Source organism: Ostrea edulis, chromosome 8 (genome assembly GCF_947568905.1).
Source record: "Ostrea edulis chromosome 8, xbOstEdul1.1, whole genome shotgun sequence".
Classification (NCBI taxonomy): domain Eukaryota; kingdom Metazoa; phylum Mollusca; class Bivalvia; order Ostreida; family Ostreidae; genus Ostrea; species Ostrea edulis.
Genome location: NC_079171.1, coordinates 29,737,837 through 29,760,023, shown reverse-complemented (window position 1 = coordinate 29,760,023; position 22,187 = coordinate 29,737,837). Strand labels below are relative to the sequence as shown.

Below are 22,187 nucleotides of genomic sequence, written 5' to 3'. Positions count from 1 at the left end.
CAGCTAGATTTAAAAAAAAACAACAACATTTAGACAAGATAATTGACCAGATCAAGCAGGGTTCATATCCAACAGATATATAGGAGAAAACACAAAGTGAATATATGATATTATGCACAGCACTATACTGAAGAAGATGATATCCCAGACCTTTTGCTACTTATTGACTTTGAGAAAGCCTCTGATACTTTATCGTGGAATTTCATACAAAACAACTTTAGATTTCTTCAATTTTGGTCCTTTTATTAGAAAATGGTTTAGCCTTTTTTATACAAATATAACGTCTACAGTTAACCAAGGCGGCAATTTGTGTGAAGTGTTTGATATTCAAAGAGGGTGCCGACAAGGAGACCCTTTATCACCTTATATATTTCTAATATGTGCAGAAATTCTAGCAATACAAATAAGAAAAAACAAAAATATTAAAGGCATAATTATTGAAAAATATTGAAAAAACAATGTCTCAACTGGATGATGACACTTCAATTATTCTCAATGGAAGTGAACAGAGTCTGTTGGAAACTCTAAGGACCTCACAAAGATTTTCGGAAATGTCTGGCTTATGTATCAATTATTCTAAAACTCACACCGTATGGATTGGCTAAAAAAATACAATAATAACGTTTTATTAACCAACAGTAATATCAGATGGGGAACTACTAAATTCACCCTGTTTGGAATTATTTATGATGTTGAATTGCACAAAATGCCTAAGCTAAATTATGATCCAAAATTAGTAAAAATCAAATCCATTCTAAATCAATGGGGAAAAAAGACATTTAACCCCCACTGGCAAGATTATAGTCATTAAAACATTAGTTCTACCCCTATTGAATCATATTTTTATGTCTATCCCCAACCCATCTGTGTTTTAATGTAAATGATTAGAAAAAATGTTCTTTTCATTTGTATGGAATGGTTCAACTCATAGAGTAAAAAAGATGCCCTTGTTAAGAAATATGCAGATGGGGGTCTAAAGATGATTAATCTAAAATCTTTCAAAGCATCAATGAAATTATTCTGGATACGACAATGTATTTCTACAAACGGGAATGAATAACTTAATACCTGTCTTTGAACTAACTACGTTCATTTCTTGTGGGATTGAATATGTTACATTACTCTTGAAATCCTTAAAAACAACTTTTGGATAGATAAATTCAAATCCTGGATTGAACTACAAAATGCTGGTACAGAATCAAATACTACTGCAGATATATCTCTATTTTATAATCATATGATTCATATTGGTGGGAAAACTTTTTTTAATAAACAACTCTTTGACAGTAACATTAGACACATACATGATATTATTGAAGAAGATGGTAGTTTTTTTTAGCTATGAAACTTTTTGTGATATTTATCCGAATGTGAAAATCAATTTCTTAGAATATGCAAGCATCATTCATGTAATAAAGACATGGATTAAAAAGTCTTCCAAAAACATAAGTTTTAAAAAGTTGGCAAATCCATTCATTATGTCAAACATGTATAATGTACTGAAATGTAGAAAGTCCAAATGCTTTTATGACCTTCTCAACAAAAATTCCTCTGTGACAACGGGCAAAACAAGATGGAGTGAACTCTTAGAAATAGATAATTCTGAGTGGAAAATAATACACAAAATACCTTTCATAATAACAAAAAATAGTAAACTTCAATGGTTCCAATATAGAACACTTAATACAATTTTAGCAACAAACTCATTTTTATTTAAAATAAAAAAAAAGTGAACTAAAAATGTGTACCTTTTGTCACAATGAGGAGGAAACAATAGAACATATAATATGGGAATGTAATTGTGTTCAATCATTTGTAGCTGATTTTGAAGTTTACTTAGAACAGAGAACAAATTGTCAACTAGTCTTTACAAAAAAGTCTTTTATAGTAGGCATCCTAGAGAAAAACAAGGGTATACAAAATATTATCATCCTTTGGTTAAAGTATTACATGTATATTTATACAGCGAGGTGTACAGAGCAAAAAATATGAGTGTGCGTTTTGCAATATCATTTTAAAAGTTATTCTATGAAACACAAAAATTCATTTCTTATAAAAATGGTGATACTGAAAATTTTGATGCCATTTGGAACAGATGGAACCAAATATTTTCATAGCTCTCTCTCACCCTCTCCTTTCTTTTTTTTTTCTCTCTCTCTAAAAGAAGTAAACAGTTCTGTAATTCTATATTACATGTATATATTATGAAGATATACCATGAACTATGTACAGAATATTGAAAAATAATTAAAAAAAATTAAAAAGTTATACACTAAATTTTCAGTAGGGAATTGCTAGTACGCTAAATTTTAGTTTCCCCAAAATTGTTTGTAATTTAGCAATAGCGCTTAGATATAATCGAAATAAACTGTTTTAGCTTGACAGCGTAACATATAGCGTAAATTGAAGATATTGTTCTTTCGTGTGGAATTTAAACAAGTTATCTTCAGTATTTCTGCTTGCCTCAATGATGAAGGAAGTCACCCAAACGTTGATCTATAACTCCAAAACAAAACTCTGTCTAATTATGCACGCATGCGCAGTTGATGTCAGATTAATTTCGGAATTTCCCTACATTTGACATCTTCCAACACAGGATGTAACATAATCACTCAGTGATCGGAATGAAAACTGCAAGTGGTTTTATTCCGGACAACATTTTCAAAACTGAAACTAGCATCAGTAAATTCGAGTATATATTCAGGGATTTATTAACGATATTGAAAGTTAGGCAACGTTTTCTTTGTGTAGTCCATATTAAATGATGCATAATCTCACGGTACCATGAGTTGAATACATGATGTAATAATATTCCAAACTTCAGTCCTGCATATTGGCTTAAACGGCTCACGCTCACGGCGGGTGTGACTGGTCGAAAGGGGATGCTTACTCCTCTTAGGCACCTGACCCCACCTCTGATATATCCAGGGGTCCTTGTTAGCCCGGTTCTCTATTTTGTATTGCTTATGGAAGTAATGAGATTGGTCACTGTTTGTTATCTTCACTTTTCATATAAGAATGGTTCACCTTTATATAATTGTCATACCATTATCGTTATGTCGACTGTATGATGTTAGAATCCGACTCGGAGAATAAAAATACATACTGTCATTTCACATTTTATTTTTTGTTAATCAAGCAACGTATTACATAGTAATAAACTACATAACATATAATGGCATAATCTCAAAACTTTGAAATTATTTTGTGATACATGTACGTTCTATCTAAAATATACATGTAGAATGCTTTCTTCAAATTACATCACGAATATGAACATAATGTAAAATGGATATTAATGATATGGCAATATAAATTAATATACAAAATGTTCATGCTGCATTTTTTCTTTTAATAATATCCCCTTCTCCTAAAACGACGGCGCCCGAGACCAAGAAGTCCGCCCCCGAGACCACCGCCCCATCTGTTAAATCGTCCGCGCCCGAGACCGAGAAATCCGCCCCCGAGACCACCGCCCCATCTGTTGAAAAGTCCGCCACCGAGGAGGCCGCCCAGTCCTCCTAGTCCGCCCAATCCATATCCTCCGCCCCATCTTCCACGTCCGTACCACTGACCGTGGACAGCAGAGACCAGCACACAGGCCACCAGGAGAGCGAGATAGGCGGATTTCATTGTGGAAAATTCTGTTTTAATTAAAATGAATAATATCTTACACAAAGATACATGGATTATGTAGACACATTACATGTATATTATAAATGTAAACTCTAATATAACTACATGTATCCAAGGGCCTGAGTTTGCCCAACTCTCTCTCTTTTATATTGTTTTAGGAGTTATGAGATTGATCACAATTCGTTATCTTCACCTTTCATAACGTACATATCTTCTCGTTATTTCAAGCTGGTGGCTGAGATTTATAAACGTGATTTTCGAATGAATTCAACGAATGTGGCACAAAAGTTTACTAGTCAGAGAATTATATCTGATTGAGCACTACTTCAGGTATGATCGACTAGCAGCTGGTAGTTTGACATACACGAAAGTATAAACCACATTGTGTTATAAAAGACAAATGACGAAGAAAACTCACCTTGCAAACAGTTCTCAAGTGCTCGAGTTTTTCACACACTCACTGGTTGGAAATGGTTGGACTTCTCACGGCATCATACGTTTATATACCCTGTCTAATATTTCCTGGTTCCTTTACCAATTTCAGATAACGCAATTTTTCTGATGTATGATGATGGCGGCAAAATGGGGGGCGAGAATAATACTGCGTAAATGAATGTGCGAAATTTAGCATTCTTATTGGTCACTCTGACTGTGGTCAATGAGTAACGGTCATCAAATGTCATGTTTTATTACAGGTGACTTTACAAGCGACATCGTATTACTCGACTGTCCATGAAACGTAGAAGGAAACAAACAATCTTGTTTAGAATAGCTGACTCACCGGGATCCCCATTTTCGAGGGAAATATTTTGGAAATAATGGATAAATTTAGCAATCCATGATTAGGATGTACAAAGAAATCGTGAATGGTGGTCAGCCGGAGAATTATATATATAAGGCGACTTCTATCAAAGCAGATCAGCATACACTTCCAGTTCCTAGTTCTTGTGCAAAGAAGTAAGGTATGTAAAGAATATTCCGATTTCTATTGTTATATTCCTTTCGCTAAACGTCTTTATAGAAAGGTTTTTATTTAAGGAATAATATGTTTGAAAATACACACCAGGGTATTAACTGCAGCACTTCACATCGGCATATTTCATCAAGCGAGTTAATGCTTCGTCAATTTTTTGCCGGCGTAAAGCGTCGCTGTTCATATATTTTCAAAACTGAAATTCATTACTTTTGTTTACATTTTACTTTTATTTTTGTCGAAATGATCAGCTGTTTAAATAGCGTACTATGTTTATCAAGATGCATATGCGTATTGTTCATAATTCCCTGAGCAATGAATAAAAACGAGTAGCTATTTACTACAATATAAGTTTTTTTGTTGTTTTTTTTTTTATAAAACATAGTGGTCGTTTTGATTAATTAGTATATATGCTATTACTTAGTTTCTCATTAAGCGATCAAAATGCGCTAGGTTATATTTAAATTCACAATGACGGTTTGACCATGCATACCAAAATAGGGTGTTACACTGTATATGTATGTATATGGGAGAAAGCGTTCTAAGCTTTACGAACTTGTGCTCAATCTCTTTGTAAATTTAAGTTAAAATGAAATATGTTCAAACCAAACATATATTTTTATAGTTTTTTTTTATGTCTGATTTGATATTCATGTTTCATGTAACATTACAGCATAGACAGATCATAAAGCTATATAATTCATTATTCGGTTATCTATTTACTTATATTTTCATTTTTTATGCTTAGGGGTTGTTTGTGTGCAGCGATATTCAATATATAATGGTAAAGTTTGTACAATATAAAAAATTAGTCTGTAAATAATCCAAAAAATTGCACGTCTTGCAACAAAATTCCAGCAAACTGTTGTAATTACAAAAGTGAATTATATTTAGAAGGTATTTACTTTCTACCTTTTCAACGTAATTATTTTAAGACAGGGTGGGTGGGGTCTGGAGGGGGATACGCACATCCAAATGATTTTTTGATTTTGGAATAGGTATGCATTACCATGCGAGCTGCAGGATTAATACATATATATATATATATATATATATATATATATATATATATATATATATATAAATGTGTTCTTTAACTCAAAGAGGTATCTAAATCAAATTCCTCTGGTGAGTTATCCCCCTTAAGATGATAGGGTTCTAAGTGAAAGTGACTCTAGTTTACTTTGTAATTTACAGACAACAGTCCATCCCAATGAAATCTTCCTGCTTCGCTTTGTTGGTCGCCTGTTTGTTGATCGCGACAGCTCAGGCCACGTGGTACGGACCCTATGGGCGTGGAGGATGGGGAGGTAACTACTACGGAGGATATGGTATGGGTGGTCTCGGAGGCGGATATCTAGGTGGCGGATACTACGGGGGCGGAATGATCGGTGGTGGATATTATGGAGGAATGGGAAATGGATTCCTTGGCTTTGGGCGCGGAGGTTACGGCAAGAGAGGATATTATTAAATGTTATTGACATGTAAGTAGCGAATACTGTTTTTATTTTTTTTATATATATTTTTTAAAGTATAGGATACATTTCTATAACACATCAGAATTCATCATAAGCATATTGTTGAATACACGATGCTTAAATTACTGCACCTTCCTACTCAGTCATAACATCAAAGATTACATATCTTATGAATATCTAACTCAACATATTGAAAAGTAATAAATTAGGCGATCATTATCAGTGAACTGCAATCCGACCGACTTCATCATTTTGTGCCTGTTTGCTTTCGTGAGAGTACAATCTTTGCTTTTGCATTTCAGATGAAACCTGATTGAAATCCAACAAGACTTACGTAAAAAAAAAAAAATAAATAAAAAATGAATAAAAACACATTTGAGCAAAACATTCATTTTTACTTGTTTTTAAATCCTTGCAATAGTAGCCATTTAAAAAAGTGTGCAGTGTGTCGACCAAATGAGTGCATGTAAGTTAGGGATGCAATTCTATAAAGAATGTGAAGAAACACGTAACGTATCCAGCATGACAAGTACATAATGCGCATGCGTTACCATTCTGTCATTTCTTAGAAGTGCTGACGACCATAATTTGTGTACATGAAAAAAGTGAAGATAGCGAACAGTGCTCAATCTCATATATACCATTAGGAATCCCCCCCCCCCAAATTATATATATATATATATATATATATATATATATATATATATATATAAAGCACAAACAAACAATTATAACACCCACCCTTACGTTTACCCCTAGGATCTAAACGATACATGTGAAAATCAATTAATTAATATAAAGCACTAAATAATCACAACTAGGTACTGAAAATTTTCGCCCTGGGAAGTCGTTGTGGCCTAGTGGACTTACGCACTGGTTTGACAATCTTGCTAGGCGGTGGGTGCCGTACGTCGCTGGTTCGACCCCGGGCTGGGCGAAAATTTTCAGTACCTAGTTGTGATTATTTAGTGCTTTATATATATATATATATATATATATATATATATATATATATATATATAAAAGCACAAAAACCCAACATATATATATATATATATATATATATGAATTTTGATATCTTTGCCATCTACATGCTTGCTTACATGAAATGTAGTTTTCCATGTAGATATCAATACACCATGCTATTAACTGGTTTTATGTTTATGGAATTCATATTAGGAAACTGATTTTTAAATATAAATTTTTGGCAATGCCATTACTGCGTTTACCAAAGCTGTGTTCAGGATCGTAGCGGCTAGTGTAGAGGTTAGGTGTGGTGGCTGATTTGTGTCATTTTACAATTTGTCGTCTTTCTTTATTTTGAGACGAAATGTTGCTAATCATGATTTTGCCGTCTTTTCGTTATTTCGGGAAAAGTCGCTAAATATCGTTTTGTTGTTCTTTCGCCTAGAAAAAGCAAACATATGCCAAATTGTAAAATGGCACAGATCAGCCACTATACCTAACTCCTAAGCTAGCCACTCAGACTGTGAACACAGCCCTGATCAATATATAGAGAATTCGGCGGATGTGACCGATCGAAAGGGAATGTTTACTCCTCCTAAGCAACCTATCCCACCTCTGGTATGTTAAGGTACTCGTGTTTACCCTTCTCTTAATTTTGTTTTCTTTATGAAATTGACACCGTTCATTATCTTTACTTGTTCATTTAAGAGAATTTATATTTTTATGACTAAAATACATATGTATTCTCAAAGTCAAGAATTAGCGGAAGAAAACCCGTGTCATCAATCTAATTAAAATTAGATCCTATAATCCGCTCATCAACTATCGCTTCACCTTATTAATATGCAACCCTTTGTTGATATATATATTTCACACTCTGTAGTTCAGTGTTTTGCCATTCTCACACGCTCTATGTTCCCGTACATGTATAAACCATGTCTGACCAAATAAAAGACTCAATTTAGATTATCTGCTTTAGACACAATAAAAAGATATGCATGACTTAGTTCATTGTGGCACACTCTGATTATCATTGTTATATTATCTGAATAATAAATACTGTAGAAATAAAACATGGTGACTTGGTACAAATGATTTAGGTTACAGTTCAAGGTCAAACAACATTAAGTTTACATCATCCCGAATTTTACATCAGTCAATTAACGGGGACGCAGGTACGGTACATGTACTTCTTATGCAATACTCTCAGAAAATGTGTGTTGTTGATTTTTCCGAGCAGTGGCAGATAACGAGAATGATATAGAGACAGAGAACGGTTGATTTATAAACTCCGTGATTCACTCCGTTAATGCCAGCACACCACTTTTGAATACACCTTGACTGTTACGTACATAACACACTTATCCATCGATGGTGACGTACACAACACACATCGATTGTGACGTACACAACACACATCGATGATAAGTACACAACACGCTTTGGCGGTTACGTACACAACACACATCGATGGTGACGTACACTACACGTACATAGTACAACTTAACACAATATTTGAAACTTGCATCCGTGGCGGGACCTGCCTGTTGTAATTGATGTCGTTCCCTACCTTAACCTGGTTGTTATAGGGGACCAATTAACTCATGATCAATATTCCATGCTATAATGAATATTCCCGACTCCATTCGGAAGTGATCAGCACTTTCCATAAGATAAAAGAAGTTGTGAAGGGTCTAATAGGTGTACAACAATGTTCAATGAACTCGTACACCTTTTTTTTTTTAGGGAATCATCATTTTACGGTGATTGTCAGGAACTCAGCAAATTATGTAGATTTACATTTATATAGTAAAAATCAGTAGATGTTTGATAATCTTGTTCAAAGTCAACATTGTGCAACTTCTATGGTCGTTATGATGATTTTATTTACAATCACAATATGTCATTACATCGAATGATGTCTAACGTATTTCATGTTAATTTACATACTGATTTTAGACTGCGGATTGCTCAGTAAAGGATTCCTGACATACAGATCTGTTGAATGTTTGCGATAAACCAATAGTTGAACGGATGACACGAGATATGGAAAGACAAGAGCAAATCATTAATTGTATCCTCACAAGATTACACAGACACAGTTCTGTAGTGTCCGTAGATGTGGACTACGTGTATAAATTGCATCATTTATAATTGTATACCTCTCCCCCTATAACGTTTGTATTCCAAGAGGAAAGCGTATTCTTTATCTATCCAATACATTTATTTATACAGAGAAAAACACCAACATTAAGCAGGATGCTTTGTTTAAATTCATTTTGGCGAACATTGGCCGTGCCTTTTAAAATGTTTGTGGGATGCCATTCAACACAAAACACATGGGCAAACCCACACAACATTATCAAATTCAAATACATCATTCAAATCATCAAAGGTTCACATATATATATAGACTGCATAAAAATAACCACCCCGGGTAAACCGTGGATGGTTACTTATTTATGGAAATTTATTTAAGCATACCAAATAAAATTGGATGTTATCTACAAAGTTTAACTGCATGAATATGCACACTCTGTATCCGATGGGTGGTTGAAAAGGAGGCAGATCCTAAAGTTCCCGGTTTTTATAGTGCTTAAGCCGCAGGCCGAACCCAACCAACATTAGATAACGTTTTCTCGTAAAATAAAGTCATCTACTTTATATGCAAAAAACAGATTATCGTATTACAACTGTTTGCTATCTTTACTGTTTCATCAATACGTGAAATTTAATTCAAGTTTCTTAAAAAATTTCAAAGACAGAATATAAATAATACTGCCTACGAACATACTACTTTTAATTTATTAACAAAATCTGTGTTATTGATTAAGAAAGATGTGTCATTTCCCCCCATATAGGGCGGTATAAATGAATCTGTGGACGTCATCTGTCTGACCCGTGACGCTATCCATGCGCGTGAATGTTACATCCTATTCGTCTATCGCCCTATTTGATATAACTATTAGAAGATATAAAATTAACAATGAAAGCTGTGTTGTCTCATCCGTCATTGTAACACAAATTAGCCCATTGAAAATGGCCAAAAACGTATACCATATGCAATTTATTTCCCTATCCATCTTTCGAAGAACAAATTCACAAACTATTTGTGTAATTAATGAAAATGAAGCGATGTATAATGTAGCTAAAACGATTTTGCATGGCATACACAGTGGTAATGTATCGTCAGAAAATTAAGTTTCCGAGAATACTAAACCTTTCTGTATAGAAATGCACAAGGTCATCCATACCCTTCCGTGGCATTTGTAGAGTGAAAACAATATTTTTCTACGCTTTAAAGACACTTGATACAGAAAATGGATGCATGGGCTTACATAATACAATGTTTGGATTTCATTTGGTTGTAATGAAAAGTTTTGAATCTCAAAAATATTATAAAATTAAAAGAAAGGCAAACACGGACCCTTGGACATACATGTACCAGAGGTGGAATCGGGTGTCTAGAAGAAGTAAGCATCCACTATCAAGCGGTCTCACCCGCCGTGTAGAAATAAGTATAATTATAAAATTTCTTGTAAAGTTTCATTATGAACTATGTTAAACCTCCCCTAATAACTCTGTATGATTGTTCGTATCTTTTTTCGACTTCATTGAGAAATAATGAGAATAATTTACAGCCGATGCGTAAATTGTATTCATTTTACTTATGATAAGATAAAATATTTTGTTTTCGTTTTCATCCTTTGTTAGGGGAAAAATCGTAAATGTCGTTAGGGAAGATTTGAGAACGTATCAACGCGTAACATCCTTAACCTTTGCACTCGGCAATCTTAATCTCGTCATTCCTCACCATTGCTTCCGGGGCATGATATATGGGGGAGACAGTAATTATTGAACCAAAGGTACAAAATCGTCTTAATATGCATCCATTTTTATCATATGAAGAGTAAAGTTATCTTGCATAGGTTATTCTACATAGCCATAACTACGAAGTAATTCTACAACATAACTCTGTAGTACATTCACAAAACGTATGTATGGGATAGGGGGGAAACTGCAGCAATCCAAGTCCTCATTTTCTCTGGTTTTAATTTAAAACACAATAGACAGCACACGGTATTTTGGTATTGTAGTTGAGGAGTGGCATTTCTTTAAGAAATTTGCCGTTTCCTGGATGTTCTACTACGATAACAATGAGCATTGACCTGTCAGGACAGTAACTTGCCATAGTTACACTAAATGAAATGCCACTTTATATAGGTATACCGACATTTTGAATACCGTGTATAGATATTTCACATAGTTTGTCGCTGTTTTGAATATCATGTGTAGATATTTTACATGGGTATATTGATGGATTGAACTTCGTTTGTAGATATGTATTATTAATAGAATTCCATATACAGTTGTATATTTTACATGGATCTCCCTCGCTCTTTTGATTATTGTGTAAAGATATTTTGAACTATTAATGGTTTGAACTTCGACTTTAGCTATCTGTTACATGGGTCTGTCGCTGTTTTGAATATCGCGTATAGATATTTCACGTGGGTCTGTCGCTGTTTTGATTATCGTGTATATATATATATGTATATATATAAAGCACTAAATAATCACAACTAGGTACTGAAAATCTTCGCCCCAGCCCGGGGTCGAACCAGCGACGTACGGCACCCACCGCCTAGCAAGATTGTCAAACCAGTGCGTAAGTCCACTCGGCCACAACGACTTCCCTAAAAAGGAAGCTTTGTTATGCTCCTAAAGTGCTACTTATACACACTGATGCAATCCCACACAGTCGATGTGTCATTCAGTGTTTAAGATATTTTATAAGGAGAGTGGATCTCTCGATGCAATTGTATAGAATATTTAATATAAAGCACAAACAAACAATTATAACACCCAACCTTACGTTTACCCCTAGGATCTAAACGATACATGTGAAAATCAATTAATTAATATATAAAGCACTAAATAATCACCACTAGGTACTGAAAATTTTCGCCCCAGCCCGGGGTCGAACCAGCGACGTACGGCACCCACCGCCTATATATATATATATATATATATATATATATATATATATATATCAGACCCTTTATGACGTCAGACCATTTCAAAACTATTTTAAAATGTAACGCCTGAGGATTATAAAATGAAAGCGCTTGCGTTAAATTTTTAACTTTGTGTACTGTTGATTCTATTTCTTTTAATATATATACATGTATATATATATATATATATATATATATATATATATATATATGATGACGTCGTATATTTTAATGGACTTGATATGATTTGATATGATTTTGAAGACAACATTGTGTCTGTTCTCCCGGAACATAACAACGTGTAGCGTATCTTCATAACACATATTGAACAAGTAATATAACCCTCCATTCCACCATTCTATCTTATTCGTACATCTAGTGTAGATAAGCACGAAGGGACTCATTTACGTACGTCTTATCATAGCACTAATTATAAACACGTTCAATGAAATTATTCCAAAGCGTGCGAACCATGAAAAGAGGAAATCCATCAATCCGATTCACTCATCATCCCCCTCCATTTAAGCTACCAGTGTCCTTGATTGATAAATGATGGCAAACTGTTGTCCTTCATTTAAAATGCTAACGAATCTAATGGATAGGCAAGTGGATAATGTACATAACACCTTTGGTCCCTTTGTCATCAAGGAAAACAAGTTCAATGTCTTGAGTGCAAGTGACTCCTCCAGATGTTAAACAAGGGTTATAAAATATTCAAAACTCCAGACGGTGGTTTCATGATTATTCGCTTGGTACCAATGTTCGTGGTTAAGTGGTGTTTCAAAACCGGAAAGTCAAGGGATCCACAAGGTGCAGTTTTATACAAGAGAAAATAATATCCTTTGGTTATTCGTGAATTTACATGCAACCAAGTTGTTTGTCTTAAGCAAAGACACGAACTAAGATGCTCACGATGTCAGTGTAGCCAGAGTAATTATGTATTATACTAATCAGATGATGTAGTTGCAAACATATGATGCATTTCATATATATATATATATAGATATACGTGTTCAAATGAGATGATAATCTATACTTATAAATTAACAAAGTTTTCGAATAATCTCCGAAACGCTTGCTCCAGAGTCATTGCTTGCACCTTTAATAATGTGTCATAAGTGAGATGAAGTCTGTAAGCTATAATAGAATCTTACTTGATTAGTAAATGTCGTAAGATTAATTAAAAACCTATTTTCGTTTTTGATAAACAACCCTGAAATAGCAAAAATGAGAGTACAATGGTTAATCTAAGCCATTTTTTTAATGATAACTTTTGAAAGATATTACGATATAAAGTAAACCCGTTGTTTATCGATGCTTGATTCTGATCTTACAGAAGAAATAAGTTTTGATAATTTTTGAATAAATACAATGTGTCAGTTCGTTTCTTCAATCGGTGATTTTAGTATTGAATCAGAATTACGGAAAATTCCAGATCGACGCGCCCAGAACGAGGCTACATCATACAACCAATTGTACATTCCCTGGCCTTTCCGGCAAGCTGAGAAGTTGCGATTGGGAACAAACATTATCAGCAGAAGATTGTGTAGGTGTTGGAGTGTTAGCTACACTTATTATATAAGTTTTGACTAGGCCCATATTGTAAGAAGGTTTATAATCATATTACTTTACAAATCTCATTCAAAGACACCCCTCTCCACAGACCAGCGACCTGACACAGCGACGATTTTTAAAATACGAAATTCATCTGATATTTTGGATGTTCTTAATTTCCCCACGTGATTATATTAGTCACTCTTGCGACTTCTTGTAATAATGTATTTACAGTTATTGATATATACTTAGTACTTCGTTACTAGCTTGAAAATACAGATGTATATTTAATTGCTGTTATAAAATTTAGAAATTCATTTCAAAATTAAGGATTATCTCCCTCGTGCATAGCTCTTATCCTTGGACGAATTTGGCTCCACTTTTTTGGCACGCTGTTTTTGGCTATATTTAGCTCCAAAACTTCATAGTTATTTTGTATTTCAAACATTTCGGTTGAGCATCACTGAAGAGACATTATTTGTCGAAATGCGCATCTGGTGCATCTAAATTGGTACCGTATAAGTTTTACATACTCTTCACACAGTTTGTATTTGGGTTAAACATGTGTTGTGATGGTACAGATCTTGAAAGTAAGTAAGAAGTCGAAAACTGTCCAATATATCAGATATCGATTGGTCCAGGACTGTTCTAGGAAGTTCGCTTATAACTTTAAATTTAAACATTTTAACGAAATTAGGTTGCCCGCTGCTTGGCAGCGTTCAAGAAATCAGGCCACTTTTTATGATATAACAGTTTTTTTGTTTGTCATTCATATAGTGAATTATGTTTTCGATTTTTTCGTTTGACGAGAAGTCAAGTGTATTTATAAGTTTGCCCTTGAATTGTCGCATTGGACAAAAACTACCATTATAAACACATTTGCAATACTAAGTTTCAAATTTTGAACTTATGAACGACCGATCATTTTGTCTTTAGTCAACTATTCGGCATGCATCAATTGCAAAATCATTATCTAAGTTTCAATACGGAGATACATCATTTATGGTTTTTAAAGGGACAGGGACACGATTTGAGCTGTAAACTTTCAAATTTTATTTTTCGATGTTTAATGTTTAGAATGCTTAACGAAGGTAATTCTAATGGTCAGCAAAAAATTCAATGTCAGTTGTTGATGTAAAACTTATACGGTACCAATTTTGATGCACCAGATGCGCATTTCGACAAATAATGTCTCTTCAGTGATGCTCAACCGAAATGTTTGAAATCCGAAATATATATGGGAGATACAGAGCTCGCAATTCTTTGTTATGTAAACAAGGCGTGTGCCATGTTTTTGTTTACATGGGTTAAATATGCAAGTAAAAGTTCGTTTAAAGCAGATTTTATTAACTAATTACTTAAATGTAGTTTATACGATAATTTGTATAACTGTTAAATGAAAAAGTGAATATCACAATCATTGATCGATCTCATAACTCTTTTAAAGAATACAAAAAGAGTAAAACAAACCCAGGCCCCTGGAAATATCTGAGGTAGGATTAGATGCTTAAGAGGAGTAAGCACCCCTTGTTGACCGGTTCAGTTAACATTCAACCTGAGAACAGTTTGTTAGAATCATTATAAATGCAGCTTTCAAACGAGACTGTTGAAACCCCTGTACCATTAGCGTAATAGTATCTGTCAGTAGTGTGTTACAATCTAAAATTTGATCATTTGAATGATATGTTCTTGCGTATCGAATCAGAGACCAAAAACGATATACAGGCGATATGCAATATTGCAACAAAACCACGTGAAGTTGACGATGGAGAAGCTGAAATAATTCCTTTCGTCATAAAGTTGAGTTGTCAGTTTGCCTTAACATCTATGCTCCATCAAATACCCAAAGATAAAGCAAATATGAAAGACTATGGTGTGTATCTTATTTCAATTCACTGGGATATATCCAATGAACATCTGAATAAAAGTAAACATTGTTGATAAATAAAACGTTGTCGATATATTTCAATGTTGAGTTGAAAGTCACTGCAAGATATTTTTCTTCTGATGTTTTTGTATAAAATTTGCCTTAATAGGGTATAAAAAATATCTTTCCCATAGTAAATCCAAAAGACTCAAAGAAAATATGATCACCAAAGACTACGTAAACATGGGCAATGATGAATATTTCTTTCAAAGGTAGTTTCATCGTTATGTGATTTATCAATATAGATGGTTCAAAGCGGTAAAACTATATTAATTTCCACTTGATATCAATTAATGTTTGAATAACAAAGAATATATATATATATGTTGCCACCCTTTTAATGATGCCAGACATACATAAACAGAAGTATATGTCGACATTAGAAAATCGCTCATAATAAAATACACATAAAAACTTGTTAAAATGACAAAAAATTAATGTCAACAGTTTCACAGACTGGAGTCTTACAGATATATATAAATCAATTGTGGATATCGGAAAAATCCTTACCGGCATCAGTATTTTACCAACCATGATAAAAATGAATTGATATATGAGTTTTTCGAGTCACTGTATTTTCTGTTCTTTCGACTACGCTTATAACAATCTTTCATTTTGAAACTAAATGCACAGAATGTATATATTTTCAATTTTGAGATTCCTGACTCTGAATTTGCTTTTAGGAAATTATGATAACTAAATTATATAAAAATATTTATCATGACTGAATCTAATAGCGAGGGGCATTAATTGAAACTGATAAATCCATAGATTAGTTTAAAATATCTTACCTTTCACACCATGATTGATAGAGATAGATCTAATTTGCTTAATACTGCTGGATTTAACATCATCCAATGGAAGCCAGGATACAGAAATCAAAAAGTATATAAACGGTAGCCAAACTTTTGCATATTCCCATCTCACTTCATCTCCAAGGCCACTAAGGTAAGTTGTTTTTGAAGAGAATATATCATGATCAGTGTACGTGAACAATTTTAGAGTTCATGATTTGCATCATCGTTTTTTATATCGTGCTAAAATTCATTTTAGCTTCTACAAAATATATTCAAGAAGGGGTCATTTAGTTAATTTTGCACAATTGGTATTGCTGCCTTTTCAAATATTTTGTCACAGAGCGATTACATTTGAAACATATTTTTTAACGATAAAGTTGAAGTTTATAAATAAATGGAAAATGAAAGTAATGTACATGTATATGTAATTATAATCCTTCGAGCTAACTTTAGAGGTACACTTATCTGATGTAGCTGCTCCAGCTGTAGCTACTACGATGCCCCTCTCACAAAATTTCAAATATATCTTAAAACGGCCAAAAAGTAGCCTCTAGATTTGCAAGATTTTCAAGAGAAAAATAATTTTTAAACCCAAACTTGAACTTCTAAAAAGCAATGTTTAAAATTGTCATCAATATAAATACGGGACCTTGTCATATATCCCATAGTCTAATAGTTCAAAACCAGAGATATCGACTTTAATATGTCATGGAAGACCCCTTAATTAATTTCACATCTTTATTCTATGAACATTGTGAAGATAAAGAACAATGAACAATCTCATACATCCTATGAAAATACAATATATTCACTGAATAATATGGCAAACTCTGACCCCTGAAAACATCAGATGTGAAATCAGGGGCCCATTTTACAAAACAACTTACGACAAAGTCGTAAGTCTTAAATTGTATTACACAGTTATTACTTAAAGTGTATGAAGTAAAACTTTTCTGAGGCTTAATTTTCAACATTTTTTTCAAACTATTTTGCATTAGGAGTGAATTATCTTAAAATAAACTGGAAAATTCCAATATGTAAAACGCTCCCCGGGTGCCGAGGAGGAATGAGGATCATTACACACTGATTTTGGCTTCTAATTACTCTGTTTACAAAATCAAGATATAGGACTCACGGCGTGTGTGACCGGGCAACACTGAATGTTTACTCCTCAATGCACCTAATCCCATCTTTGGTGTGTCCAGTGGTTTGTGTTTGCCCAAATCTTACACTTGTATTCTGTAGGGCCGAAATGAAAAGATCGATGTCGGACAAAAATCTAAATTCAAATGAAGTGGGGTTAAACACTCCCATAGAATTCTGTTACAGACATTTATTACACTTTGATGGAAAAAGAAAATTGAGAAGTACCTGTTAAAAACGACATAAAATAATATTACATTTTAACGAATATTTAATAGTTTTAATGCATACTTTCATTTGTTAATAAACGGTAGAAAAGTTTACAGAGCGTTATCTATAATCTTATGTTTTTCCTTTTCTTACAATTGGTTTTAACATTCATTATATTTAGTTTTAAGGATGGAGATGGGTCTTGGTGAAAACTATGTCAATTTAGTTTTTCATCAGACATTGAAGTTTTGTTCGCGCCCTTTTCCATCCCTGATAATTTATTACACTCATCATGAGCCTCGGAATTAATGTTTAGCGGCTATAAGGTGGAAAGAAAATAGATCGACTCTTAAAAGATTCATGTCAAATATGAATTTACTGAAAGTAACTCCCTTAATACCAGTTAATGATTCTAAAAAAATATTTTGTTTGAATTCACACTTTGTTTTAAATTGTTGGATATCGATCTAAGTTTATTATGCCTATCACATTTCAAGCATTCTTTAGGGGAAATGTGTCGTCTAAAAGTTAAATTTATGACGGTGCAAAATTAAGATGCTTTAATTTACAAAATTAACATTTCACTATTTGTTTGTCAACATAAAAAGACTCGAGTCTTTGTTTACATAACACAGAGTTAGGGATAAAATGTTGCTCTTATCCTTGCATTCAGAATGTCAAAATGTTGAACAATAAATGGTTTATATTTTTGATATTCAACATTAAAGTAATTCCACCCTCCTGTGATGTCATCAGATTTTACAGAATCAATGATTTATTTAGATTTATGTATGATAGAAACATAAATTATGTTGGAGTCTTTTCCTATAGTCATTGTAAAAAATCTTGTTAAAAATAAAATATTTCAAAACTCTAAGTTATAGATGAATAATCAATGATACATTTCAAAATATTGAATCCAAGGGCAATAACTCTGTTTCTATTGATTTCTTTATGAATTCTATTATACGATAGATTTCCGATATTTGTTACAGACATTTTGTATATTTTTGTAAGGATACAGTTTCATGATATTGTTATGAATGCTACTATATCGTCAAAACCAGTTTGTATGGAATTTTGATAACGATGTTTAAGGAAAATCGCAATTTTCTGATGGTGATATGTGATTCTGTTTATGTACGTCTCACATCTTAAAAAGTGTGATGACCTATGTATTTTATATGAAAATTTGTTAGTTTTAACCCTAATGAATGGAAATAAATACACATTTTAAACTTGTATCAGATAAAACTGCGAGTATGGACCTACCTTAAAGATGAAAAATATTTTGTTTAAAAAAAGTGAACCAGTCCCTTTAAATTATAATTGTAAGAAGTAAACATTGCATTATAATAATAATGTATCATAATGATAATGTCATACAAAATTCAAAATCAATCACTAAATAAACAGAAAATAATTGACTAAAATTTCAAAACGCAGATTAACTATAAAACTCATAACCTGAAGCACCACATTGAAGTAGAAATACAGTACTACAATAATAGACTAAGAACAAAATTGCAACGTTGATATCCTTTGACGGGAAATCCACAACCACATGATGCGCAGATTAAATCCAGTGGAAAAGCCTTATTAGTTGAATATCTTTCATACTTCTCTGTTTAGGATATGATATCTGTTATACCTCTCTGTTTAGGATATAATATCTGTTATACCTCTCTGTTTAGGATATAATATCTGTTATACCTCTCTGTTTAGGATATAATATCTGTTATATTTCCTGTTTAGGATGTAATATCTGTTATACCTCTCTGTTTAGGATATAATATCTGTTATATTTCTCTGTTTAGGATAGAATGCACTTCCTTCTCCAAGTCGTTGCAGTATCAGCTGTCCTCAATTCCGTATTGTGTGGAAATGCCTACACAAAATATAGTTACCGTGACTACGGAAAATACCGCCTTGGTGAACTGTCAGGATCAAACCGCTTGATTTCATCACTAGTGCTTCCCAGAATGAGTCCGTTGGAATCAGTACACTTGGGGTCAGGACTAGCCCCACGTATACGTAGATTGAAATCAGTCAGCTTAGGGTCAGGGTTACGTGGTTTGCGTTCACCGTATCTCGGTCCAAGAATTAGTGGTTTAAAATCTGTACGTTTGGGTTCAACACTAGGCAGTGTCAGTTCACCTTATCTGACTCCAAGTGTAGGTACCTTAAAATCTCTGCGTTTGGGTTCAACACTAGGCAGTGTCAGTTCACCTTATCTGACTCCAAGTGTAGGTACCTTAAAATCACTGCGTTTTGGTTCAACACTAGGCAGGGTCAGTTCACCTTATCTGACTCGAAGTGTAGGTAGTTTGAAATCATTACGTTTGGGTTCAAAACTAAGCCGTGTCAGTTCACCTTATCTGACTCGAAGTGTAGGTAGCTTGAAATCATTGCGTTTGGGTTCAACACTAGGCAGGGTCAGTTCACCTTATCTTACTCGAAGTGTAGGTAGCTTGAAATCATTGCGTTTGGGTTCAAACCTAGGCAGTGTCAGTTCACCTTATCTGCCTCGAAGTGTAGGTACCTTAAAATCACTGCGTTTGGGTTCAACATTAGGCAGGGTCAGTTCGCCTTATCTGCCTCAAAGTGTAGGTACCTTAAAATCACTGCATTTGGGTTCAAAACTAGGCAGGGTCAGTTCACCTTATCTGACTCGAAGTGTAGGTAGCTTGAAATCATTGCGTTTGGGTTCAAAACTAGGCAGGGTCAGTGCACCTTATCTGACTCGAAGTGTAGGTAGCTTGAAATCATTGCGTTTGGGTTCAAAACTAGGCAGAGTCAGTTCACCTTATATGACTCCAAGTGTAGGTACCTTAAAATCATTTCGTTTGGGTTCAGGACTTGACAGTGTAAGTTCACCTTATATGAGTCCTAGTATATATAAGTTGAAATCAACAAATTTGGGCTTAGGAATAGGTAACATGCGTTCCTCTCATCTGGGTCAAAGATTACGTGACCTGAAATCCCCATATATTCGATCTGGTATGATATTAGACGATAGAAGAGGAAGTATGCTCGCTGCTGATTTTGAAGACGAGTCAACTTCTGGAAGTTTCATTGGGAACTCTGTAGATTTCGATGATTTTCCTACCTCAGCAGTTTCTACACAGCTAGAGAGTGTGGCCCCCGCCTTTGCAGGGTATAGAGATGTTAGTGAATATGATAGACATTATCGATTTTCTGATGATGATCTCTACGACAACACATTAGCGAGACACGATAGCGTGGATCCAAGTTTAATGGGTGGATCGGATTTGTCGTCCCTGACATATTCCAAAATATTTTCCGGACCAGCAGTTTCTGAACAGGTAGCAAATACGGGGCTGGCCGTGACTGGGTATGATGATGACTATGACGCAGGTTATGGACTTGAGGGGCAATCAGTTGGTGATGGTATGCATTACGAGTACGGATACAGTGGAACGATGCAACCTGGTGAATCTTCTTTCTCTACCATAAAGTACACCAATCCAATTAGAAAATATGCATCCAAACTTGTGATATGGTGAGTCGAAATTACATGTAATTATGTCACATTTTCATAACACCATTTCTGGCTATATAAATTCATTTTCAATATCAAATGTTTATACAGAAAACATTTTGAAATGTACACACGATATTTCCATGTTTTATTCATGTATAATCTTAAATACTTATCTTGTTTTATCAATATATTTCAGATAGCTTATGCGGTTTGTCCACATTCTGGTACATTTAATCAGAAATTAAAATGATTGCAAAAGTCGTGTATTTGTCTTTGTGTTAGGTATGTTGTGATCACAGATCATTTGTTTTAAATATGAATTCAACTTCATCCATGAAAGGTGGAGATAACGCACAGTGATCAATCTCATAAATCCTATAAGCAAAATAAAATATAGAATTAAGTAAACACGGAACACTGGACACACCAGAGGTGGGATCAGGTGCCTAGGAGGAGTGAGCATCCCCTGTCGACCGGTCACAACCGCCGTGAGCCCATTATCTTGATTAGGTAAACTGGGTTATCCATAGTCAAATCAATGTCCCAAGAACAGGCCAACAATCAGTATGAAACACACCAGTTAGCAATTCACCCATCTGAAAGGTTGCATTGCCAAACTAAATCATCTCAATCAATTTCAAAATTACAAGAAAGGGAATGAATTATGTTGCAGGATTTTAAAATTGTACATGGAAACTTGAAGATAAAGAACAGTGATCGGTATCATATTTCCCATCAAGAATAGAAAATAAAGTATAGACAAATACGGACCCCATTGACATATCAGAACGGGAAATTGTAAGCATTATGATTATTAAATGGTTTAATATTGTATCAGTTACTTTGACGGGTATTCCACAAATTATATGATATATCAATAACGTGTTTTGAAGTCTGTCAGCAGAGCTATGATTTGCCCGAGTTGTAAGTATACATATAATGATGTATTTCCCTCTATAGTTAGAATTGAAATAATGAAG

The 22,187-nt window shown here is 33.9% G+C and overlaps 1 protein-coding gene and 2 long non-coding RNA genes across 3 annotated transcripts; 2 read left to right on the top strand and 1 right to left on the bottom strand.

The window, feature by feature from the left end:
* Nucleotides 1–3,106: 3,106 nt before the first annotated feature.
* LOC125677984 (uncharacterized) lies at nt 3,107–4,312 on the bottom strand. The gene is made up of 2 exons (XR_007371358.2): nt 4,055–4,312; nt 3,107–3,644 (listed from the first exon to the last, which is right to left on the bottom strand). It is a non-coding gene; the product is annotated as an uncharacterized LOC125677984 (long non-coding RNA).
* Nucleotides 4,313–4,329: 17 nt separating this feature from the next.
* LOC130049540 (uncharacterized) lies at nt 4,330–6,478 on the top strand. Its single transcript, XR_008798085.1, has 3 exons — nt 4,330–4,598; nt 5,807–6,093; nt 6,390–6,478. It is a non-coding gene; the product is annotated as an uncharacterized LOC130049540 (long non-coding RNA).
* A 9,997-nt stretch (nt 6,479–16,475) lies between these two features.
* Nucleotides 16,476–21,469, top strand: LOC125662478 (uncharacterized). Its single transcript, XM_056147336.1, has 3 exons — nt 16,476–16,500; nt 19,520–21,225; nt 21,404–21,469. Coding segments are annotated over exons 2-3 (1,701 nt in total). The 5' UTR covers nt 16,476–16,500; nt 19,520–19,525; the 3' UTR covers nt 21,405–21,469.
* The last annotated feature ends 718 nt before the right edge of the window (nt 21,470–22,187 follow it).

Bases quoted from the DNA above. Each gene is read 5' to 3' on its own strand.
- LOC125662478 (XM_056147336.1), top strand. From the start codon at position 19,526: ATGCACTTCCTTCTCCAAGTCGTTGCAGTATCAGCTGTCCTCAATTCC.